This window comes from Salvelinus alpinus, chromosome 9 (assembly GCF_045679555.1).
Source record: "Salvelinus alpinus chromosome 9, SLU_Salpinus.1, whole genome shotgun sequence".
Classification (NCBI taxonomy): Eukaryota; Metazoa; Chordata; class Actinopteri; order Salmoniformes; family Salmonidae; genus Salvelinus; species Salvelinus alpinus.
The window spans coordinates 10,038,319-10,064,667 of NC_092094.1; the positions used below are offsets into that span (position 1 = coordinate 10,038,319).

The 26,349-nt window shown below is 44.6% G+C and overlaps 2 protein-coding genes across 3 annotated transcripts in view; both read right to left on the minus strand.

Moving 5' to 3' along the window:
• Positions 1-15,574, minus strand: part of LOC139584270 (calcium/calmodulin-dependent protein kinase type 1D-like) — a 58,914-nt gene extending 43,340 nt beyond the window's left edge. The window contains exon 1 of the mRNA XM_071415908.1: positions 14,986-15,574. Coding sequence (XP_071272009.1) covers positions 14,986-15,080 — 95 coding nt within the window. The 5' untranslated portion in view covers positions 15,081-15,574. The remainder of the gene's footprint in view (positions 1-14,985) is intronic.
• Positions 15,575-17,672: 2,098 nt separating this feature from the next.
• The window catches only part of LOC139584271 (2-oxoadipate dehydrogenase complex component E1-like), a 40,039-nt gene continuing 31,362 nt past the window's right edge, over positions 17,673-26,349 (minus strand). Inside the window, exons 16-18 of one of the 2 annotated variants that reach the window (XM_071415909.1) lie at positions 22,162-22,328; positions 19,046-19,131; positions 17,673-18,521 (exon numbers count right to left, since the gene is read on the minus strand). In XM_071415909.1, coding sequence (XP_071272010.1) covers positions 18,417-18,521; positions 19,046-19,131; positions 22,162-22,328 — 358 coding nt within the window. In that variant the 3' untranslated portion in view covers positions 17,673-18,416. Of the gene's footprint in view, positions 18,522-19,045; positions 19,132-22,161; positions 22,329-25,073; positions 25,875-26,349 lie in introns of those variants that run through there. The other variant, XM_071415910.1, reaches the window with a different exon arrangement.

Consider the following 26,349-nt stretch of genomic DNA (forward strand, 5'->3'; position numbering starts at 1 on the left):
GTGTGTGTGTGTGTGTGTGTGTGTGTGTGTGTGTGTGTGTGTGTGTTGCCTCTGTGAGCTATACCTGCAGGATAAGTAAATGTACGTTAGCTTCTAAAGCTATAATGCCTTTAGCTGAGTGGCCTAACCCTGTCTTATGCCACATTAGAGATCTGGTTTCCAACCCCAATTGGACACACCTGCATCGCTGTGTATGACTTCCTGTACACAGCATCTGGAGACCAGGGTAAGATGCTAGCTAAGCGACTTCTTCTGATGATCTATCCCGATGACTAGTCACTTTACCACTGCCTACATGTACATATCTACCTCAACTACCTTGTACCCTTTGCACATTGATATGGAGTTCGTACTCCTTGTATATAGCTTCATTGTTGTGTGTTTCTATGTTCTTATTTAACTGCATTGTGGGGAAAGACCATGTAAGTTAGCATCTCACTGTAAGGCCTGTGGTATCCGGCGCATGTGACAAATAAAATGTGATTTAACTTGAAGCTGACTGGTGGGTATTCAACCTCTTTAAAAAAACCTTGAAGGGCTGCTGAGGAGGGACACTATGCAATAAGCCTGTAACAAGACACGTAACTCATCCAAAGATTCTTTAACTTAGATTCTTTAACTAAGATTCTTTAACTTAGATTCTTTAACTTAGATTCTTTAACTTAGATTCTTTAACAAAGATTCTTTAACTAAGATTCTTTAACTAAGATTCTTTAACTAAGATTCTTTAACCAAGATTCTTTAACTAAGATTCTTTAACTGAAGTGCCCTTAGGAAATGTTCAAACGTACGATACTGACAGGTGCAGTGTGCTGGTTTTTCTTCTCTCTAAAAATGGCACTAGCATAACAACTGTTGGCAATTATGCAAATATATGTAAATGTAAAAGTCTGAAGTGGTTTTGGGGGCTGTTTTTTCACGGGGGCTGAGGTAGGCTAGAGTTGGTGTGTGTGTACGGGCTTGTGTGTGTGTGTGTGTGAGTTTGTGTGTGTGAGTGCTTCAGTCAGGGCCTGTGCTGCTATAGCTGCTGAGTCAGAGTAATCACAGAGAATCATCTTGTGTAAGATGCTTTAGTGGTCCGCTTATATAATCTATTGGATGGAAAGTCACTGCTAGCTGGACAATCCAGGTGGAGTGGAGCATGGTCTAATGGAATCCAGGTGGAGTGGAGCATGGTCTAATGGAATCCAGGTGGAGTGGAGCATGGTCTAATGGAATCCAGGTGGAGTGGAGCATGGTCTAATGGAATCCAGGTGGAGTGGAGCATGGTCTAATGGAATCCAGGTGGAGTGGAGCATGGTCTAATGGATTCCAGGTGGAGTGGAGCATGGTCTAATGGAATCCAGGTGGAGTGGAGCATGGTCTAATGGATTCCAGGTGGAGTGGAGCATGGTCTAATGGAATCCAGGTGGAGTGGAGCATGGTCTAATGGATTCCAGGTGGAGTGGAGCATGGTCTAATGGAATCCAGTTGGAGTGGAGCATGGTCTAATGGATTCCAGGTGGAGTGGAGCATGGTCTAATGGATTCCAGGTGGAGTGGAGCATGGTCTAATGGATTCCAGGTGGAGTGGAGCATGGTCTAATGGATTCCAGGTGGAGTGGAGCATGGTCTAATGGATTCCAGGTGGAGTGGAGCATGGTCTAATGGAATCCAGGTGGAGTGGAGCATGGTCTAATGGATTCCAGGTGGAGTGGAGCATGGTCTAATGGAATCCAGGTGGAGTGGAGCATGGTCTAATGGAATCCAGGTGGAGTGGAGCATGGTCTAATGGAATCCAGTTGGAGTGGAGCATGGTCTAATGGATTCCAGGTGGAGTGGAGCATGGTCTAATGGAATCCAGGTGGAGTGGAGCATGGTCTAATGGAATCCAGGTGGAGTGGAGCATGGTCTAATGGAATCCAGGTGGAGTGGAGCATGGTCTAATGGAATCCAGGTGGAGTGGAGCATGGTCTAATGGAATCCAGGTGGAGTGGAGCATGGTCTAATGGAATCCAGGTGGAGTGGAGCATGGTCTAATGGATTCCAGGTGGAGTGGAGCATGGTCTAATGGAATCCAGGTGGAGTGGAGCATGGTCTAATGGATTCCAGGTGGAGTGGAGCATGGTCTAATGGAATCCAGGTGGAGTGGAGCATGGTCTAATGGATTCCAGGTGGAGTGGAGCATGGTCTAATGGAATCCAGTTGGAGTGGAGCATGGTCTAATGGATTCCAGGTGGAGTGGAGCATGGTCTAATGGATTCCAGGTGGAGTGGAGCATGGTCTAATGGATTCCAGGTGGAGTGGAGCATGGTCTAATGGATTCCAGGTGGAGTGGAGCATGGTCTAATGGATTCCAGGTGGAGTGGAGCATGGTCTAATGGAATCCAGGTGGAGTGGAGCATGGTCTAATGGATTCCAGGTGGAGTGGAGCATGGTCTAATGGAATCCAGGTGGAGTGGAGCATGGTCTAATGGAATCCAGGTGGAGTGGAGCATGGTCTAATGGAATCCAGGTGGAGTGGAGCATGGTCTAATGGATTCCAGGTGGAGTGGAGCATGGTCTAATGGAATCCAGGTGGAGTGGAGCATGGTCTAATGGAATCCAGGTGGAGTGGAGCATGGTCTAATGGAATCCAGGTGGAGTGGAGCATGGTCTAATGGATTCCAGGTGGAGTGGAGCATGGTCTAATGGAATCCACGTGGAGTGGAGCATGGTCTAATGGAATCCAGGTGGAGTGGAGCATGGTCTAATGGAATCCAGGTGGAGTGGAGCATGGTCTCATGGAATCCAGGTGGAGTGGAGCATGGTCTCATGGAATCCAGGTGGAGTGGAGCATGGTCTAATGGATTCCAGGTGGAGTGGAGCGTGGTCTAATGGAATCCAGGTGGAGTGGAGCATGGTCTAATGGAATCCAGGTGGAGTGGAGCATGGTCTAATGGAATCCAGGTGGAGTGGAGCATGGTCTAATGGAATCCAGGTGGAGTGGAGCATGGTCTAATGGAATCCAGGTGGAGTGGAGCATGGTCTAATGGATTCCAGGTGGAGTGGAGCGTGGTCTAATGGAATCCAGGTGGAGTGGAGCATGGTCTAATGGAATCCAGGTGGAGTGGAGCATGGTCTAATGGAATCCAGGTGGAGTGGAGCATGGTCTAATGGAATCCAGGTGGAGTGGAGCATGGTCTAATGGAATCCAGGTGGAGTGGAGCATGGTCTAATGGAATCCAGGTGGAGTGGAGCATGGTCTAATGGAATCCAGGTGGAGTGGAGCATGGTCTAATGGAATCCAGGTGGAGTGGAGCATGGTCTAATGGAATCCAGGTGGAGTGGAGCATGGTCTAATGGAATCCAGGTGGAGTGGAGCGTGGTCTAATGGAATCCAGGTGGAGTGGAGCGTGGTCTAATGGAATCCAGGTGGAGTGGAGCGTGGTCTAATGGAATCCAGGTGGAGTGGAGCATGGTCTAATGGAATCCAGGTGGAGTGGAGCATGGTCTAATGGAATCCAGGTGGAGTGGAGCATGGTCTAATGGAATCCAGGTGGAGTGGAGCATGGTCTAATGGAATCCGGGTGGAGTGGAGCATGGTCTAATGGAACTACAACTCACTTTAGGACTCATGGTCAGCGTTTGGCTGAAGAACAGTCGGACAGAACACAACCTTCCTCGAGTACGGTCACTAGTACGGTCACTAGTACAGTCACTAGTACAGTCACTAGTACGGTTTGCAAATTGATGTAGTTCAAGACATTTGTCTTTGTCAGAACTATTCAGTTAATACTACATTGTTTTATGCCAACATTTACCAAAACAAGCCATGTCTGAGGCGTATAATATGTTAATATGTTATGTCTGTATGTAGAAATGGCTGTAATTTAGTCAGGGTCACAATGGAGGTTATATAAGAGGTTAAGAGGTTCAGACATTCTAATGACAGATCTTAGAATGCATTACAACTGAATTAGACACCGGGTATTTTGGTCCTGGATGCTGATTAGCTGAAACAATATTTCAGCTGTGTGTATATCAGACAATATACTACAGGTATTACCCAAAAACACTTGTTTACTGTTCCAATTATGTTGGTAACCAGTAGCCGTGGTATGTCGGCCAATATACCACACCCCTTCTGGCCTTAGATGGGTTGGTTGTTTAGCAACTATGGGGCAAAACAGACGGGGTTGGCTTAGACTGTTGACAAAATGCAAACTATAATTTGTCTCCAATGTTTATTGAATGGATAAATAAACTTGCACTATGAGCACTTGTTGTCTCTCAAATACATCGTTAAAGTTGTTGGTTAGCTAGCATGCGAATTTTATCCATATTAGCATAGCCATGATATCAGTCAAAACACCTCAAAACAAGACATGGTATCAAGAACAAGATGAAAATAACTGAAACGGGCCACTTACGATTCACCACATGGCAGTTTATTGTCATTGTTGCTAGCTATCTGGCCATCCAGAATCACAACACAGGGACTTCTGCCCCATTGAATCGTACGCATTGTTTTTCGTGACATTCTCAGCTAACCCGTCTGTTGTTTAATTATAATTCCTGCAGCAGGCTAAAGTCTTGCCAAAATTCCCTCAAAGTGATGATTACTGCCCTGCTGTTGAGCAACTAAATCAGCACCCGGTTGATGATAAGGCCTACATGGTGTTATGCGCTCTCAATTTAGGAAGAGTTCAAATGGAACAGACCCCATTCCTGTAGGCTACACTACAGTGGTATTTTTTTATTTATTTTTTATTTATTTCACCTTTATTTAACCAGGTAGGCTAGTTGAGAACAAGTTCTCATTTGCAACTGCGACCTGGCCAAGATAAAGCATAGCAGTGTGAACAGACAACACAGAGTTACACATGGAGTAAACAATAAACAAGTCAATAAAATGGTAGAAAAGAAAAAAAAAAAGAGAATCTATATACAATGTGTGCAAAAGGCATGAGGTAGGCAATAAATCAAATAATTACAATTTAGCAGATTAACACTGGAGTGATAAATCATCAGATGATCATGTGCAAGAAGAGATACTGGTGTGCAAAAGAGCAGAAAAGTAAATAAATAAAAGCAGTATGGGGGGTGAGGTAGGTAAATTGGGTGGGTAGTTTACAGATGGACTATGTACAGCTGCAGCGATCGGTTAGCTGCTCGGATAGCATATGAGCTTTCCATTTAGGAAGGACTGAATTGAAATGGAACAGACCCCAATCCTGTAGGCTACACTACAGTGGTATGAGCTTTCCATTTAGGAAGGACTGAATTGAAATGGAACAGACCCCAATCCTGTAGGCTACACTACAGTGGTATGAACTTTCCATTTAGGAAGGACTGAATTGAAATGGAACAGACCCCAATCCTGTAGGCTACACTACAGTGTTATGCCAACATTCACCAAGACAAGTAACAGGCATCATCATAAGAGGGTTGATTGATTCTGTATTTACAGAAAACAGAGAGTACTTGAGACTGGCAATGTGGTATAGGTTGTCATAGGCGTGTCATAGGCGTGTCATAGGTTGTCATAGGCGTGTCATAGGTTGTCAAAGGTGTGTCATAGCACAACGTAAATCAGTTAATGATAACTTCATACAGGCATTATACCTGCTGTACAGCAAATTATGATTTGCAAAATCTATTAGTCCTGAGATGAATAAAACATCCCCTCATACTTATTATTACTAACCAATGATTTATATATACATTAGATGACTATTTTGGAAGCTATAGAAATGCCTTTATTAATGTCTACATTTATTTTTGCCACATATATTCTATTACATACACCTTATTGGATACTTTTAAATGACATTATGTGAGAGGGGCACCGAATGGTGCAGCGGTGCATTGCATCACAGTGCTGAGGCGCCACTACAGCCTGGGGTTTGATCCCAGGAGTGCCAATATGGTCGACCGATGGCTTCAAAGCCTCTCATTGGCAATTACATAGCATCAGCAATCTAGAGTTTATATACATCATTGTTACTAACACACCACTGCTATGCTGTCCAGTATCTGCTACTGCATCAACACTAGTGGCATGTTAGGCCTATATGTTGTTGCTATGATCTCTGGCCCTGGCCTGCGGTTGCTTTCCCGGAATGTTTGCTCTGGGCTCGACTAGTCAGACTCTTGATTAAATGGGGGAAATAATCCTTCTAATCTTTCTTATTGGAGATTAGTTTGGCTGAGACTGGCCCGAGAACGATAAGAGCTGGCTAGTATAGTCACTCCTTACCAAATGTAAAAAATACAAAAGTGAGGGTAGAGAGAGAGAAAGAACTGCCAGAGAGGCTTCAACTAAATCTGTTCTAAAGATCGCGGCTAAGCCAGAAATCTCTTGGGAGCACCCGACTGTTACTGTTTTGATACGGGCGATTACTGCCCAATCTCCTCTCTCTCCAGATAGCTATCCCTCTGCTCTGTCTGGCACACTCCAAACCCCTGCAGGCAGCTGTACTGGGGCTCAGAGGGCCTTACTGGCAGCTGTACTGGGGCTCAGAGGGCCCTGTGTGCAGCTGTACTGGGGCTCAGAGGGCCCTGTTGGCAGCTGTACTGGGGCTCAGAGGGCCCTGTGTGCAGCTGTACTGGGGCTCAGAGGGCCTTGCTGGCAGCTGTACTGGGGCTCAGAGGGCCCTGCTGGCAGCTGTACTGGGGCTCAGAGGGCCTTGCTTACAGCTGTACTGGGGCTCAGAGGGCCCTGTGTGCAGCTGTACTGGGGCTCAGAGGGCCCTGCTGGCAGCTGTACTGGGGCTCAGAGGGCCCTGCTGGCAGCTGTACTGGGGCTCAGAGGGCCCTGCTGGCAGCTGTACTGGGGCTCAGAGGGCCTTGTTGGCAGCTGTACTGGGGCTCAGAGGGCCTTGCTGGCTGCTGTACTGGGGCTCAGAGGGCCTTGCTGACAGCTGTACTGGGGCTCAGAGGGCCTTGTTGGCAGCTGTACTGGGGCTCAGAGGGCCTTGCTGGCTGCTGTACTGGGGCTCAGAGGGCCTTGCTGGCAGCTGTACTGGGGCTCAGAGGGCCCTGTGGGCAGCTGTACTGGGGCTCAGAGGGCCTTGCTGGCAGCTGTACTGGGCTCAGAGGGCCTTGCTTACAGCTGTACTGGGGCTCAGAGGGCGCTGTGTGCAGCTGTACTGGGGCTCAGAGGGCCTTGCATTCGGTCTTCAACGAGGTCCGGAGGTTATATTTCCTCCTTGTCAAATTTGCAAAACATAGTCCTTTATCCATCGTTTTGGCAATTTTCACTGCTCCCTGACTGTCTAGCTTTCATTTCTGTGATTGGACACAGTCAAGATACAGTATGAATGTAGGTCCTTTATCATTTATACACAGTTTAGATCAAAATTGCCGTGTTTGACACCCCTGCTTTAAACTGATATGTGTACTATAGTGCTCTCCACTGATAGTGAATGTGGTTACAGTGGTCACCTGTTTCATAGTGATCTAATTGTCCTGCACAGATGGGATCAGTTTAAGAGGGAACTGTATGAGTATGTATTAGTTCATAATTCTAAATGTTTCTCTGACCAGTGCATCATCATCATCATTAGTTGGTCTGTTTCTGCTCTCTTACCAACTCCTTATGGAATTGCAGTTCCAAGCATGTTTCTCTTGACAACAACAGCAGCAAGGGAGAACGCAAGAGCAGGCACCGATCTGCGACCGGGCTGCATCGTCAGTTAACCATTTAGGTCAGCTCACATGGTATCTGGAGCAGGGCTCACTGCTGAGGACACTTATTCACTACCTGAAAATACCAACAGCTTAAAGCACTGGAATTAGACCTGAAGAGAGAGAGAGAGAGAGAGAGAGAGAGAGAGAGAGAGAGAGAGAGAGAGAGAGAGAGAGAGAGAGAGAGAGAGAGAGAGAGAGAGAGAGAGAGAGAGAGAGAGAGAGAGAGAGAAAGAGAGACAGAGACAGAGAGAGACAGAGAGAGACAGAGACAGAGAGACAGAGAGAGAGACAGAGACAGAGAGAGGCAGAGAGAGAGAGAGAGAGACAGAAAGACAGAGAGAGAAAGAGAGAGAGAGAGAGAGAGAGAGAGAGAGAGAGAGAGAGAGAGAGAGAGAGAGAGAGAGAGAGAGAGAGAGAGAGAGAGAGAGAGAGAGAGAGAGAGAAAGAGAGACAGAGACAGAGAGAGACAGAGAGAGACAGAGACAGAGAGAGACAGAGAGAGAGACAGAAAGACAGAGAGAGACAGAGAGAGACAGAGACAGAGACAGAGAGAGACAGAGAGAGACAGAGAGAGACAGAGAGAGACAGAGAGAGACAGAGAGAGGCAGAGAGAGAGACAGAAAGACAGAGAGAGAAAGAGAGAGACTGTGACGGTGATAGACCTGATGGCTTTAGTGACACAGCAGATCTCATTAGATAACGACTGACTAGCAGCATGAGAACAGATGAAAACATACCGTAACACCATTACAGGGCTATCTCTATGGTCTGCATCTCAAATGGCACCCTATTCCCTACATCATGCACTACTTCTGACCAAGGCCCTCTATAGGGATTAAGGTGCCATTCGGGATGCACACACAGACACAGCTGCTGTGCTGCGGAGGGTGTTCACAAACATAATCCCATTCTGCTATTGATCCACGGACCCTGACATCTACTTTATAATATTGTTCCTCTCCTACAGATCAGTGGAATGGCCGGCTGACAGGTGCAATCCATTCTGTTTCTCAACACAAACAGGGCAGGATAGAACAGGACGGAATAGGACAGAATAGGACAGAATAGGAGAGGACAGAACAGAATAGGACAGAATAGAACAGAATAGGGGAGGACAGAACAGGATAGGACAGAACAGGATAGGACAGAATAGGACAGAATAGGATAGGACAGAACAGGATAGGACAGAATAGGACAGAATAGGACAAAATAGGGGAGGACAGAACAGGAAAGGACAGAACAGGATAGGACAGAATAGGACAGAATAGGGTAGGACAGAACAGGATAGGACAGAATAGGACAGAATAGGAGAGGACAGAACAGGAAAGGACAGAATAGGACAGGACAGAACAGAATAGGACAGAATAGGCCAGAATAGGACAGAATAGGGGAGGACAGAACAGGATAGGACAGAATAGGACAGGACAGAACAGAATAGGACAGAATAGGACAGAATAGGGGAGGACAGAACAGGATAGGACAGAATAGGACAGAATAGGGGAGGACAGAACAGGATAGGACAGAATAGGACAGGACAGAACAGAATAGGACAGAATAGGACAGAATAGGGGAGGACAGAACAGGAGAGGACAGAACAGGTCAGGACAGAACAGGACAGGATAGGATAGAATAGGAGAGGACAGAACAGGTCAGGACAGAATAGGTTGGACAGACAGGACAGGATATGACATAATAAGCCAGAATAGGAGAGGATAGGACAGGACAGAATAGGACAGAACAGGGTAGGACAGGACAGAATGTAATAGAACAGAATATAATATTATTTTTGTTTAAACAAACGTCTGATGTGTGATGTTTGTGTCAGGGTGGTATGATGAAGCTGTGAAAGTCAACACTGATGTCACAACAGTGACAATTCAACCTGTCTTTTTCCATGCTAAGATGTTGCTCCTCATCTCATATCTGTGCACTGTTGAATGGTAACATTGTGGAGATTATGAGCCTGTCCAGAAACAACCCGATTACCCCGAAACACTTTGCACTTCATCCCTCCCCCTATAGACCAGATCCTACCCTAACCCCTACACACTAGCTCCTACCCTAACCCCTACACACTAGCTCCTACCCTAACCCCTACACACTAGCTCCTACCCTAACCCCTACACACTATCTCCTACCCTAACCCCTACACACTAGCTCCTACCCTAACCTCTACACACTAGCTCCTACCCTAACCCCTACACACTAGCTCCTACCCTAACCCCTACACACTAGCTCCTACCCTAACCCCTACACACTATCTCCTACCCAACCACTACACACTAGCTCCTACCCTAACCCCTACACACTAGCTTGTACCCTAACCCCTACACACTAGCTCCTACCCTAACCCCTACACACTAGCTCCTACCCTAACCCCTACACACTAGCTCCTACCCTAACCACTACACACTAGCTCCTACCCTAACCCCTACACACTAGCTTGTACCCTAACCCCTACACACTAGCTCCTACCCTAACCCCTACACACTAGCTCCTACCCTAACCCCTACACACTAGCTCCTACCCTAACCCCTACACACTAGCTCCAACCCTAACAGTACACACTATCTCCTACCCTAACTCTACACACTAGCTCCTATCCAAACCCCTATGCAGTAGCTCCTAGTCCTACCTTAACCCCTACACACTAGCTCATACCCTAACCCCTACACACTAGCTCCTACCCTAACCCCTACACACTAGTTCCTACCCTAACCCTACACTCTATCTCCTACCCTAACCCCTACCCACTAGCCCCTAGTCCTTCCCTAACCCCTACAAACTAGCTCCTACCTTAACCCCTATCTCCTATCTCCTACCCTAACCTCTACCCACTAGCTCCTAGCTCCTAGTCCTTCCCTAACCCCTACCCACTAGCTTCTACCCTAACACCTACACACCAACCCCTACCCTAACCCATACACACTAGCTCCTAACTCCTACCCTAACCCCTACCCACCAGCTCCTAGCTCCTACCCTAACCCCTACACACTAGCTCCTACCCTAACCCCTACCCACCAGCTCCTAGCTCCTACCTTAACCTATACACACTAGCTCCTACCCTAACCCCTACACACTAGCTCCTACCCTAACCCCTACACACTAGCTCCTACCCTAAATCCTACCCTCTATCTCCTACCCTAACCCCTACACACTAGCTCCTACCCTAACCCCTACACACTAGCTCCTAGATCTTAAAGGATTGAATAGGTATGAGTAGTATGATGGTAGTTTAACATTTCCATGTAATAAACTACTCTGAAGGTTTTACCATATGGCTCATAGGTCTACCTAATAAACTATCCAACCTTTCTGGTCTAAAAGTGTCTAGGGCCTAGAAAGGGTAGATGCTAGGGGTTTGAGGTGGTTCAGTCAGGGACAAGTGAGAACAGATGATCCCTATTGGACACTGATGGGGAAGCCTGAAGTGGAGGAGGAGGGGAAGGAGATAATCTGAGTCTCTTCCTGTCTCTGTGCCTCACTCCTCCTTCCTAGATCAGTCTATTCTTAATCCCCAAGTAGTCAAAGCCTCTTGGCTGAACGAGGAATCGGGAGGAGGAGGAGGAGGAGGAGGAGGAGGAGGAGACAGTGCTATGTGCATATATGTAATAGCTGCCAGGGCTGTCTCAACCTGGAAGCTAACTCACTGCATACACTACACACACACAACACACACTACCTACTGGGTCTGCTTATACACAACACAGCAGGAGCTACCGGGAGCAGGAATGGCCGACCTGGGCCTCTGTGGTGTTGACATGGGACTTGAGGTGTGGGTGTGTGGGTGTGTGGGTGTGTGTTTGTAAAAAAGTATGTAGAGATGACTGGTGTTTAACCTATCCACTGTTGAGACAGCAACTCATGATGATGATTCACAGGTGTTTAGACGAGGCCATTCACATCCACAGCTAAGAATAAAAACAGATGGGGGCATCGCAACTTCCTGCCATTATGATCGCCCACTCCCTGAATACACTGCGCCTATATGATTATGCAACACATGTTATTCTTAACTGTGTACTTCATTAAATATGTTTACATGCACAGTAATAATTCAATATTAAAACAGATTATGGCATTAGGCAGATTATGCAATAGTCACGTAAACACCTTACTCTGCTTATCCTAATCGGCGTAAGGTCAAAATCGAAGTAAGCACACGCCGATTAAAACACCTAGTTTTCTGAACAATCTTTCAAATGATTAGGACATGTAACCACCTTAATGGGCGTTCCAGCGGTGTTTTTGATCTGTGTATGTGCCAGCTACCAGCCCAGCGGTGTATTTGATCTGTGTATGTGCCAGCTACCAGCCCAGCGGTGTATTTGATCTGTGTATGTGCCAGCTACCAGCCCAGTGAGTTTCCTTATTAGTGTGACTGAAGTGAGTTCGGGAACGTATGTGTCTTAGAAGTGGTTTTCAAATACAAACTTGTAACCATCCTCAATGGTCTTATGTACTCCTGGATGAATATCCCTGCAAGGACAACATAGTTGAATGGAATGGAGTGGAATAGAGTGGAATTGAGTGGGAAAGAATAGAGTGGAGTGGATTTGTGTTAGGGCATCGTGTGACCCAAGCCAGGGGTCACAGTCGTGTGTTCAAGTCAAGATGCTGATGGGAACAAGTTGCTCCTCCCCGATGATGATGAGAGTTACAAGCTGTACCTCAGGTGAAGGACAGGCTGTACCTCAGGAGAAGGACAGACTGTACCTCAGGAGAAGGACAGGCTGTACATCAGGAGAAGGACAGGGTGGAACACAGATCCATATGAGGTTGAGGGAGGAGGGAAAATTAGGGAAAATTAAGGGCTTTCAAACCGCATGTTCTTTCTTAGCCCTGGGCTAAGCCAAAAAGTGTGCAATCTGAATGCGACTTAGCCTAAGAGATGTAGCATATTGAGAATTATCTCGGATTCTGAACAACAAACAGGCTAAGCCACGATGAAGGGATATCTCCATAGCTGTTTATGGTTTAGCTCTAGTCAAGGCAAATAGCCATCGCCATCAGGGTTGGGTCCATTTACATTTCAATGCAGTCAATTCAGGAAGCAACCTGACATTCCAATTCAATTTCAGTTTACACTTCCTGACTGAATTGAAATCGACCCCTGAATCCTGATCCCCATGTTGACCCTGGTGAATGGAGACCAGCAGGGTCAGTTTATTGAAGTTAAGAGTGGCATACTTGTCCTGCTTGATACCAATTTCCCAGGGCTGATCAAAACAATATGTCAACACCCCGGCCCTTGATGAAAATCTTGAAAAATCGTTTAGAGGCAGAGAGAGTTTTTGGAAGGCTCGTCTTCCAGTCTACCATTTGGGGAATTTGCCCTTCAAAGTGAGTACTTACATGCTCCCTGTCTGCATCATAACTCACCCACAGCAAAACTGCCATAAGTCAAGCAGCACTAACTGGAAGACCAAAATAAACTCTGGAGGAATTTGTCTGCTCTGAAGTAGTACAGTAGTGGAAGCACAAGAGAATAACAAGAATGAAGAACTAACGGCTGATGAAAGCCATGCACAAACATCACCAGCTTCATACCGACTTGTTGCAAGGTTGTGTGTGTGTGTGTGTGTGTGTGTGTGTGTGTGTGTGTGTGTGTGTGTGTGTGTGTGTGTGTGTGTGTGTGTGTGTGTGTGTGTGTGTGTGTGTGTGGTGTATATATTTGTAAGTTAGTCTCTGATGATAATGAAAATGTTCCATACTCCCAGAGGGATCTGTAAAATTGCCAGGCAACATGTCAGAGTAAAGATGATGTTACAGCAGACTGCTGATAAAGAAGACAGCATTACATGCAGGGATTGACCCTACACTCTTAGGGGGAAAAAGAATTCCAAAAGGGTTTTTCAGCTGTCCCCATATGAGAACCCTTCTAGGTTCCATGTAGAACCGTTGAACCCACTGTGGAAAAGGTTCTACATGGAACCCAAAAGGGTTCTACCTGGAACTAAAAAGAGTTCTCCTATGGGGACATCCGAAAAACCCTTTTAGGTTCTAGATAGCACCTTTTCCCCCCCTAAGAGTCTATTGCCAGGGGCAAGTGACCTGAGCAGTTACGCAGGTTGAGCCTGCTCTGAGGTTGCACCTATTGGGCAGGTGTTTTTTCATTCTGATAACAACCAAAATGTTTAGAATTCCAGTAGTCTGGTCTTTCTGTTTTCCCCCTGTGTGTAGGTGAAAATAGCAACTTTTTTTATTTATTTTTTACATTTTTGGGCAAGTGAAGTGGTCATAATCTTTGGGTAACCAATATATACTCCTGACTTGCCCGATGGGCAAGTGCCTTTCGTATTATCACAATTAAATACAGATTAGACATGATCATAATTCAGCACCAGAAATCTTCTGTATCTATTCAATGTTATCCAGTCTGACTAGACATCAGATAATGCATTTTCATCAGCAGGCAGCAACTGACAATCCAATTCTTCTGACCATTTTGATGCTGAAACAATGACTACCATTCACAGAGTCCTGTCAATGCATTTAATAACAGATGCTAACTCATGTATTTCTGATTACATACGGCATGTAAATTAATAAGAAAACCTCAAGATAATCTATTCTGTAATGCAGGTGCATTGCCACATCACCTTGGACCTGTTCTATAACCTTTTGATCTCTGATATTGATAAATATATATTTTTTTAAATTGTAATTTAGCAGACGCTCTTATCCACAGCGACTTACAGTAGTGAGTGAGTACATTTTCGTACTTTCTTTTTCTCGTACTGGTCCCACGTGGGAATCGAACCCACAACCCTGGCGTTGCGCTACCAACTATAGAGGCGGACCAGACCGCTTTTCCATCGAACTCCTGCCATAGAATATACCTATTATTGACAGTTTGAGCACGTGCTTTTGAATTGTTGCGTCTAGTAACTGTCGATGTCATAAACATTTGAGGGACATAATAAAGCATCATTCAAATCGTTAGTATTTGCAAAAATCGCACGTACGCCGGCAATATCACATGCCATATTGTCTAAGCTTCGTTGACAAGAGTAGAGACATTTCCGCTTCTGTTACACTGTATAATCGATTGACAGCGGTCGAAACTAGTTACCACAGCCACAAAGTCATAAACCATGCCCATTTCTACAATTTATCTTCATAAAATGTGATTTTAAACCTACCTCTAACCAAACTGCTAACCTTATCCTTAAATTAAAACCAAAAAGCGAAACAAAAATTCATTAGGTTAACGATAGACTTTGTGGCTGTGCTATCTAGTGTAAACCCCTTGACAGCCGACAACAAAGTTGTAATTTAAGGACCTGTTACAAGATTCTATAATACAGTAAACCACACCGTTATTACTCACGTTCCAAGGACTTCTTTGAACTCGAATACCTTCTTGATATCATCGACATTCTTTTTCCAAGATCCCCCCCCAGACTCTCCGTTCTCACTCGCCATGTCGTCACAGGGAAGACAGACGTGAGAAGATTAGAGGTACCGCTTCACAAAGAATGTCACCTTCTTGTGCTGACTCAGTGGGGATGGTGCCCCGTCTCTAGTCGACAAAAAGTAGGACTGAATAGGGTTTCTTCCTGATTGTCACCCAGTTAGTTTTAAACCTTGTTTTGCTCAGCCCATCCATACAACCGCTGCGCTGCGAAAGCAAAGGTGTCCTACTCTACAGTAGGCTACAGCCCTACCACCAGTTAGTTACACGTAGCAGCCTACCTACAGGTTATAACACTGCCTAATCTCTGACGTAACAGGCGGGGAGCTCCTTCGTTATTCTGTCTCATTCGCTTTGCAACAATTAATTATAGCTCTCTGGATTCTGTTTAGGCTATGTTACTTGACAGAAAGATGACTCTGGTTGGAGGTGTCGGTCGGTCGGTGTCCGTCTGAATTGAAACGATATTGAGTCACGCTGCCTGCTTGACCGCGCCTTTGGTTGTTATAGCAATAAGGAGTGGGTGGCTGGGGAGGCCGCTCTCCTCTCGTGCTTATGTAGCCGAAAGTGTGCGTGATGAGGATGTATGAGTGAACGATTAGTGTTGGCATTGCACCAAATCCACGACTCGTGTCATTGGAGCAAGTAATGGAGAGAGAGAGATATATATATAGTGGACAATGCAAGTGACGGCTTTTACATGAATAAAACGATGATGACAGTGAACTATGCTTAGTCCTCACAACAAAATGACAACCCTGAGGGAGTATTTAAAAATCCCCTGGCATTGCTTTTGCCCTAGGCCTTCCTACGTATGCATATAATAGAATGGAAAACACATCCAACATGCATGGCCTCAGCCAATCCAAAAGGCTTGTCACAGTTCCCTGCATGCATGTGAAGCATAGACTGCCTGCCCAGCTCCTGTTTAGAATAGATCACGTTCAACAGTTATCTCCTATCATAATTACTTATGAGGATCTTTTTTTTCTTCTCTCCACAAAACAAAAAGGGACAGACTACTCTCAGTTAAATGTAATGGCTGTCTATTTAGAAAACCAATTAGATCTGTTATAGTGTCAGAAAATCTAAAAGGAAGTGAAATGAGTCTTATGTTCTATTAGAAGGTGTTAATTGGATGATGGAGCCTCTCCTGTCTGTCTCCCTTGACAGACGGATTCATTTCTGGGCCCCTGAATCCCAAATCAACCCCTTGCTACTACAGTGCACCTTGAATTTCAAATCAACCAGTAGTAATGTAGCATTCTGGAGCTTTAGGCCATGCCCAGAAACAATCCCTGACACCTACCCCCTATGCACTGGATTCAGGGTAAGATTGAATACTGTCTCACAGAAAATACTGTTTTCTGGGCAGACCTGAATCCCAAATGAGGGCCTAGCCCGTACACCCAGATACCTGTGGAGATCTGAGAGGATTTGATGGTTGTAAGCAAGGAGATAAGTAGTATAGCAACAATTCCACTTGTCTCATGAGTAAGATGGATTTACTGCCATATTGTTTACACCAATCCTCTCAGAAGGGCTTAGTGGATAGATGCTGATTTGAATTCATAGTACAACTGAGTCACCCTCAAGAAGCTCAAGGATGCTACTATATTACTGACAATAAGAAAAACAGAGGAATTACAAGACTGGGTCTAACATCTGCTTTAGATAACCAGAATAAATATGCCCATAACATATGCACAACTGTTTGAGAATAGTATCTAGTGCTATTTTGTAATAACATGGAAGGTAGATACTAAGGAAACTACATGAAAAAAATATGTGTGTTATGCAGGTGTGAACCGCCTTTAAAAAAAGTCCAATATAGCCGTTTTTATCTCAATATCAAATAATTTCTGGGTACCAATGAAGTACCTTTACTATGATTGTTTTCGATGAAAGTTTTTTTTTTTTAAATAAACAAAAATTGCTTCTTAGTTAAGAGCAATTTCTCAAGCAAGACTTTTGCTAGTGTAACAGTATAACTTTACGTCTGTCCCCTCGCCCCGACCCGTGCGCGAACCAGGGACCCTCTGCGCACATCAACAACAGTCACCCACGAAGCATCGTTACCCATCGCTCCACAAAAGCCGCAGCCCTTGCAGAGCAAGGGGAACCACTACTTCAAGGTCTCAAAGCGAGTGACGTCACCGATTGAAACGCTATTAGCGCGCACCCCCTCTAACTAGCTAGCCATTTCACATCGGTTACACTAGGACTGCCTGGGAGTGGTCTGAGTGTGGCATTAGTTTTGTAACACTAGATAGTAAATCAGAACTCTAATCCAGTAATGGTCAGTTTTTACATCAAACTTTTTAAATCGTACCTGTAGCAGTAAAGACAGAATCCGCCACAAATGCAACCTTCTGAAAATGAAACAGAAATGCTACTGAGATGGGATTAATATGACTAATTTGTAGAGAAATAGCAACCCTAACTTTCCTAAAGAAATATTAAATAGCCGTGGTGCTGAAGGCGCAGTAGTTGTTCGCTTAGTGTTTTTTCACAATTTAAACAAAATGAAAATCTTTGGATTTCTACACACAAACAAAAATACACAAAATAATATTTTGAAGTTTAAATTTCACACTTTAACAGTATTTTGACATTTTATTATAACAAACTGATGTTGAGGCTGACATTGAAAACAGTAGAAAAACTACAGCAGCTCATGCAGACAACACTGATGAATGCCTAAGCCCTTTTGATTGACAACCTGAGACAATTTTCTACCTCGAAGAAACAAGATGATAGACTGAACAAGAGGACAGTCATATGTCAGATCAATGAAATCAAATCATAATACTCTGCTGTGTGGCTATATGATCAATCAAAAAAATCTATGTATAAAACAATGATGCTGTAAACTTAGTGTCTAACGCCATAACTCAATCTGAACCATATTTAGGTTTTGCTCTTTGTCAGTAACCTAATAATGCCTTACAGCTAGAGAATTGAACACAATCAAAATTTTTATTAAAAAAACAAAACAATAATTGCTCTACGCAATTTCTGACTGTCTACATCACGTTGTTTTGTAGTTCCAACTCCATTTTATAATGCTAAACCCACCCCCACGACAAACAGCAACTGAATACGCCACATTTAAAGCAGCCCTTTAGCACTTGTGTTTTGACAACATTTGAATGGAGAGGATGAGAAGAGGTAGCCTAGCTTCCAGACTGAATCACGACAGTGAAACAAGTTAAACAAACATAAAACGGATCTGAATTCAGTCTGGATTTCCAGGATAGAGAAGAGATGTCATGTGGTTTTACTGGAGCTCCATGAAGTAGTGCTGGGAGGGAGCATCCATCTTGGACCCCATTTGTTCCAGTGGCTCAGGAGGAGAAGGTGGCGGTGAGGACGGCCTCGTTCTGCTGCTGGTGGAGCGCTCCGATGCCCACAGCCGGGGCGGGCAGAGCAGGCCGACTGACCAATCGAAGCTAGGGGAAAGAAGAAATGCATGGTTAATATTTATTCTCACATGGCACTTCATCCATGTGGGAGACACTGTGACAACAGACTAGATAACATCCAGAGATTTCTAACTCATTGTGACCTTATGTCCCAAATAGGGCCGAAGGAGATTAGCCTAAGTAAGTTAGTAGTCTCCAAGCAAGGTAAGTAATATCCAAAGATGTAAACCCAGGTAAATCTATACTGTGTTTTCCTGGTCCTTCAGACAGGGGCAGGGCATGCAGAGCCATGGTGTAATGGGAAAGGAAAGGGAGATACCTAGTCAGTTGTACAACTGAATGTCTTCAACTGAAATGTGTCTTCAATGGCAACACTCCCCAGTGTTATAAGTTATATATACGACTCCCCACCGAGATTCAATCGCCGGCTCCGCCCTTCACACGGTTGCTCCCACCTACCTGTATCCCAGTCTGATTTCTAAACTGTTTCAATGAAAGTGTCAAATATCCACACACAAAAACAACCAACCAAAGACAGGGACAGGGCTCACCTTGCAGGCCAGCTGCTTCTCAAACCTGGGGGCCACAAACGACCAGGGGCCCATGTTCTGGGGCTCCTCCTGACTCCACACGAACTCTGTATGGGGACACACACAAAAACCAAGGTCATTGTCCATTCATATTGATTTAATGCTGCTGCAGAGAAGTAAAGGGAACAGATGGCATCTGTGGTAGGAGACAGTTTCTCAGAGCATAGTCTCAGAGCAAAAACATGCTCCGTGGAGAATTTCCTTTGAAATAGCTTTTTAGACCAGGTCGAGACTTAATCTGTGTCTGAGAAAATCAGCCTATGGTGTCTGTGGTAAGTAGTGATGACCCAGCATGGGCCAAGCCAGGTGAGGTTGAGGTCAGGTCAGGGTACCTTAAGCGTTGGTGTACTTGGATAAAAGCAACTGCTAAACGGTATATTAGATTTAGATACTCAACCCTGCACCTTAGGAGACGTCTGCCCTACGTACACAGACATGGAACACTTTAATAATGTTTACATACTGTTTAAGCCACTTCATATGTATATACTATATTCTAGTCAAGGCTTATTCTATAAACAGTGGGGCAAAAAATTATTTAGTCAGCCACCAATTGTGCAAGTTCTCCCACTTAAAAAGATGAGAGAGGCCTGTAATTTTCATCATAGGTACACTTCAACTATGACAGACAAAATGAGAAAAAAAATCCAGAAAATCACATTGTAGGATTTTTTATGAATTTATTTGCAAATTATGGTGGAAAATAAGTATTTGGTCAATAACAAAAGTTTATCTCAATACTTTGTTATATACCCTTTGTTGGCAATGACAGAGGTCAAACGTTTTCTGTAAGTCTTCACAAGGTTTTCACACACTGTTGCTGGTATTCTGGCCCATTCCTCCATGCAGATCTCATCTAGAGCAGTGATGTTTTGGGGCTGTTGCTGGGCAACACAGACTTTCAACTCCCTCCAAAGATTTTCTATGGGGTTGAGATCTGGAGACTGGCTAGGCCACTCCAGGACCTTGAAATGCTTCTTACGAAGCCACCCCTTCGTTGCCCGGGCGGTGTGTTTGGGATCATTGTCATGCTGAAAGACCCAGCCACGTTTCATCTTCAATGCCCTTGCTGATGGAAGGAGGTTTTCACTCAAAATCTCACGATACATGGCCCCATTCATTCTTTCCTTTACACGGATCAGTCGTCCTGGTCCCTTTGCAGAAAAACAGCCCCAAAGCATGATGTTTCCACCCCCATGCTTCACAGTAGGTATGGTGTTCTTTGGAAGCAACTCAGCATTCTTTGTCCTCCAAACACGACGAGTTGAGTTTTTACCAAAAAGTTATATTTTGGTTTCATCTGACCATATGACATTCTCCCAATCTTCTTCTGGATCATCCAAATGCTCTCTAGCAAACTTCAGACGGGCCTGGCCATGTACTGGCTTAAGCAGGGGGACACGTCTGGCACTGCAGGATTTGAGTCCCTGGCGGCGTAGTGTGTTACTGATGGTAGGCTTTGTTACTTTGGTCCCAGCTCTCTGCAGGTCATTCACTAGGTCCCCCCGTGTGGTTCTGGGATTTTTGCTCACCGTTCTTGTGATCATTTTGACCCCACGGGGTGAGATCTTGCGTGGAGCCCCAGATCGAGGGAGATTATCAGTGGTCTTGTATGTCTTCCATTTCCTAATAATTGCTCCCACAGTTGATTTCTTCAAACCAAGCTGCTTACCTATTGCAGATTCAGTCTCCCCAGCCTGGTGCAGGTCTACAATTTTGTTTCTGGTGTCCTTTGACAGCTCTTTGGTCTTGGCCATAGTGGAGTTTGGAGTGTGACTGTTTGAGGTTGTGGATAGGTGTCTTTTATACTGATAACAAGTTCAAACAGGTGCCATTAATACAGGTAACGAGTGGAGGACAGAGGAGCCTCGTAAAGAAGAAGTTACAGGTCTGTGAGAGCCAGAAATCTTGCTTGTTTGTAGGTGACCAAATACTTATTTTCCACCATAATTTGCAAATAAATTCATTAAAAATCCTAGTTGAAGTGTACCTATGATGAAAATTACAGGCCTCTCTCATCTTTTTAAGTGTGAGAACTTGCACAATTGGTGGCTGACTAAATACTTTTTTGCCCCACTGTAACTACTGCTGTACATACCTTTTCTATTCATTTCCTGTCCATACTGTCTATACACACCATCCTGTATAACTACTGCTGTACACACCTTGTCTATTCATTTCCTGTCCATAATGTCTATACACACCATCCTGTATAACTACTGCTGTACATACCTTTTCTATTCATTTCCTGTCCATAATGTCTATACACACCATCCTGTATAACTACTGCTGTACACACCTTTTCTATTCATTTCCTGTCCATAATGTCTATACACACCATCCTATAATAAAGGTTAAATAAATAAATATACACATATATTTATATTCGGGACTCTGACATTGCTCGTTGTAATATTTCTTAATTCCTTTCTATACATTTTGGGGATTTTTGTGTATTGTTAGGTATTACTGCACTGAGCTAGAAACAAACATTTTGCTACACCTGCGACAACATCTGCAAAATATGTGTACCCGACCAATACATTTTTATTTGATAGTAAAAATCAAATCAAATTTTATTGGTCACATACACATGGTTAGCAGATGTTAATGTGAGTATAGCAAAATGCTTGTGCTTCTAGTTCCGACCGTGCAGTAATACCTAACAAGTAATCTAACAATTTCACAGCAACTACCTTTTACACACAAATGTAAAGGAATGAATAAGAATATGTACATATAAATATATGGATGAGCGATGGCCGAACGGCATAGGCAAGATGCAGTAGATGATATAGAGTACAGTATATACATATGAGATGAGTAATGTAGGGTATGTAAACATTATATAGAGTGGCATGGTTTAAAGTGGCTAGTGATACATTTATTACATACATTTTCTCATCATTAAAGTGGCTAGAGATGAGTCAGTATGTTGGCAGCAGCCACTCAATGTTAGTGATGGCTGTTTAACAGTCTGATGGCCTTGAGATAGAAGCTGTTTTTCAGTCTCTCGGGTCCCCGCTTTGATGCAGTAGTGTTTGAGGTAAGTAGTGGGCAGGTCAGGTATAGCCTACCTTTAGCATTGGTGTACTTGTTCAGCTCCTGCTGCAGGGCCTCCAGAGGGAAGGGACACAGCTCCTCCAGTCTGATCAGTGCCGTGGTCTGAGTGGCAGCTGACGTTTCCCTCTGCTTCAAGAGGGCATAGTAGTGCTTTCCTGAGCACACCACCACCCGCTGGACACTACAGGGATAGAAGGAACAGGATTATTAATCAAACCTGGACAGCAATATTATACACAGAGCACAAAACATTAGGAACATCTGCTCTTTCCATGACAGACTGACCAGGTGAATTTCAGATGAATGCTATGACGCCTTACTGATGTCACTTGTTATATCCACATCAGTGTAAATGTAGGGGAGGAGAAATTAAGACATGGTGTATGTATATGTGCCATTCAGACGGTGAATGGGCAAGACAAAATATTTAAGAACCTTTGAAGGGGTATGGTAGTAGGTGCCAGGAGCACCGGTTTGAGTGTGTCAAAAACTGGAACGATGCTGGGTTGTTCATGCTCAACAGTTTCCCGTGTGCATCAAGAATGGTCCACCACCCAAAGGTCATTCAGCCAACTTGTGTTGTAGCTGAATCAGAATTAGTTAGGTAACATAGATAAATAAGATGTTTTATTTATATAATATGCTTATGTGAGATACTTGTCATTAGGATGTCTCCTTTTTGACTATAGGGTTGGCAGTTGCAGTTATCCCTTCTCAGCTAGGGCTCAGTCACTTGGGGCCCAGAGAGGGGAGAGGTCAGGCTTGTCTTTTACATGTCTGGTAATATGCAGGAATATCAGAAAGGGAGAGGTCAGGTTTGAACATTGTCTTCATATGTGAATGTATCTGTTAAACCATGTGAAGGGCTCCACAATGTCTGTACGCCAGTCACTCTCTCCTTTTCCCATTGGGAGGAGGAGTATGGCAGTGTCTGGAACCATACCCCTCTGATGTGGCACTAATCTTGAAATAGTATATGACCTAGAAGTCACTCCCCTCAGTGAGCTTGTCCAGGAGTGGGGAGAAGAGGGGGTGTATTTCAGATGGGAGTATCTAAAGTTGACAATTGATATATGCCATTGGATGAGGTAATGTTTTGGTACTATGAAGTACCAAGAACGGGATTAGAACCTCGTCTTAGAGACCAAACTGAACAATAATTTATAGCTAATGCTATCTGGCTATGGGATACTCCTCTCTCAAGTAAAAGGCCCTTTGTGAAGTTCCTGAGAGCTGTGGTTCGTCAGGTGAGTTGAGAGGGGTGTATCTTGGCTATAAAAGATACTAGAATTATTTTGTAAGCACTCTCAGAATTAATTTATAGACACTGAATTGATCTGAGAGTCAAAGGGCTATGGTGAAGCTCATATAATTAAAGATTAAGTTTAAATATAACTCTGACTTGTGTGTGGTTTGTAAACTCTCCTAATTTAGTAATATAGTAAATTGCCACGACACTTGACACAACTGTGGGAAGCATTGGAGTCAACATGGGCCAGCATCCCTGTGGAACACTTTCGACACCTTGGGCTTCTGAGTGATACAGCGGTCTAAGGCACTGCATCTCAGTGCTAGAGGCATCACTACAGACCCTGGTTCGATTCCAGGCTGTATCACAACCGGCCGTGATTAAGAGTCCCATAGGGTGGCGCACAATTGGCCCAGCATCGTCCAGCGTTGGCAAGGGTAGGCCGTCATTGTAAATTAGAATTTGTTCTTAACTGACTTTCCTAGTTAAATAAAGGTTAAATAAAATAAATCAAAAACCTTGTAGAGTCCACCCCCCGATGAATAGAGTCTGTAATGAGGACAAAACGGGGATGCAACTCAATATCAGGAAGGTGTTCTTAATGTTTTGTCACTCAAACTTTTTAGAACCATGACACACCTTGATGGGATATAAAATTCTGCAGCAAACCTAAGATTTCCTTATTAAATTAACCAAAGATTTCCCTATTAAATTAACCTAAGATTTCCTTATTAAATTAACCAAAGATTTCCCTATTAAATTAACCAAAGATTTCCCTATTAAATTAACCAAAGATTTCACTATTAAATTAACCAAAGATTTCCTTATTAAATTAACCAAAGATTTCCCTATTAAATTAACCAAAGATTTCACTATTAAATTAACCAAAGATTTCACTATTAAATTAACCTAATATTTCCCTGTGACAAACGTTTTTATATAGATTAAATAGGGTTTATTTTAAATATTTTCATAGTTCCTTACTTATGATGGTAAAAGCATCCCAAGAATCTGGCCAGAATTTTTGTTTAGGTTTTTAGATTTGAACCGTTTTGGCTACAGACAAGTGTTTTATTAGTTTTTTTTGCATTGTAAAGTTGCGACCAAAGTCACCAAGCCATGCTCCGTTTGTTTCTATGGCAGAGGCTGTGGTATAAGCTAAACCCAGAGATATATATTAAGAAATAAATGACTCTGGCTAAGCCTAATCAGACTTGTCTGTGCTAATTGTTTTCACAGACAAAGTAAAATTATACAAATGACTTTGCTTGTGATGTGCGCCCCTCAAATGATACAAATGACTTTGCTTGTGAAACAACCTGAATGCACAGGACTTGAAAAAGTATTTAGACCCTTTAATCAGTACTTTGTTGAAGCACTTTTGGCAGCGATTACAGACTCGAGTCTTCTTGGGTATGATGCTACAAGCTTGGCACACCTGTATTTGGGGAGTTTCTCCCATTCTTCTCTGCAGATCCTCTCAAGCTCTGTCAGGTTGGATGGGGAGGGTCGCTGCACAGCTATTTTACATTTACATTACATTTAAGTCATTTAGCAGACGCTCTTATCCAGAGCGACTTACAAATTGGTGCATTCACCTTATGACATCCAGTGGAACAGCCACTTTACAATAGTGCATCTAAATCTTTTAAGGGGGGGGGGGGTGAGAAGGACTACTTTATCCTATCCTAGGTATTCCTTAAAGAGGTGGGGTTTCAGGTGTCTCCGGAAGGTGGTGATTGACTCCGCTGTCCTGGCGTCGTGAGGGAGTTTGTTCCACCATTGGGGGGCCAGAGCAGCGAACAGTTTTGACTGGGCTGAGCGGGAACTGTACTTCCTCAGTGGTAGGGAGGCGAGCAGGCCAGAGGTGGATGAACGCAGTGCCCTTGTTTGGGTGTAGGGCCTGATCAGAGCCTGGAGGTACTGAGGTGCCGTTCCCCTCACAGCTCCGTAGGCAAGCACCATGGTCTTGTAGCGGATGCGAGCTTCAACTGGAAGCCAGTGGAGAGAGCGGAGGAGCGGGGTGACGTGAGAGAACTTGGGAAGGTTGAACACCAGACGGGCTGCGGCGTTCTGGATGAGTTGTAGGGGTTTAATGGCACAGGCAGGGAGCCCAGCCAACAGCGAGTTGCAGTAATCCAGACGGGAGATGACAAGTGCCTGGATTAGGACCTGCGCCGCTTCCTGTGTGAGGCAGGGTCGTACTCTGCGGATGTTGTAGAGCATGAACCTACAGGAACGGGCCACCGCCTTGATGTTAGTTGAGAACGACAGGGTGTTGTCCAGGATCACGCCAAGGTTCTTAGCGCTCTGGGAGGAGGACACAATGGAGTTGTCAACCGTGATGGCGAGATCATGGAACGGGCAGTCCTTCCCCGGGAGGAAGAGCAGCTCCGTCTTGCCGAGGTTCAGCTTGAGGTGGTGATCCGTCATCCACACTGATATGTCTGCCAGACATGCAGAGATGCGATTCGCCACCTGGTCATCAGAAGGGGGAAAGGAGAAGATTAGTTGTGTGTCGTCTGCATAGCAATGATAGGAGAGACCATGTGAGGTTATGACAGAGCCAAGTGACTTGGTGTATAGCGAGAATAGGAGAGGGCCTAGAACAGAGCCCTGGGGGACACCAGTGGTGAGAGCACGTGGTGAGGAGACAGATTCTCGCCACGCCACCTGGTAGGAGGCGTCTGAAGGTCTCTTCAGAGATGTTTGATCGGGTTCAAGTTGGGGCTCTGGCTGGGTCACTCAAGGACATTCAGAGACTTGTCCCATAGCCACTCCTGCGTTGTCTTGGCAGTGTGCTTAGGGTCGTTGTCTTGTTGGAAGGTGAACCTTCACCCCAGTCTGAGGACCTGAGTGCTCTGGAGCAGGTTTTCATCAAGGATCTCTCTGTACTTTGCTCCGTTCATCTTTCCTTTGATCCTGACTAGTCTCTCTGTCCCTGCCGCTGAAA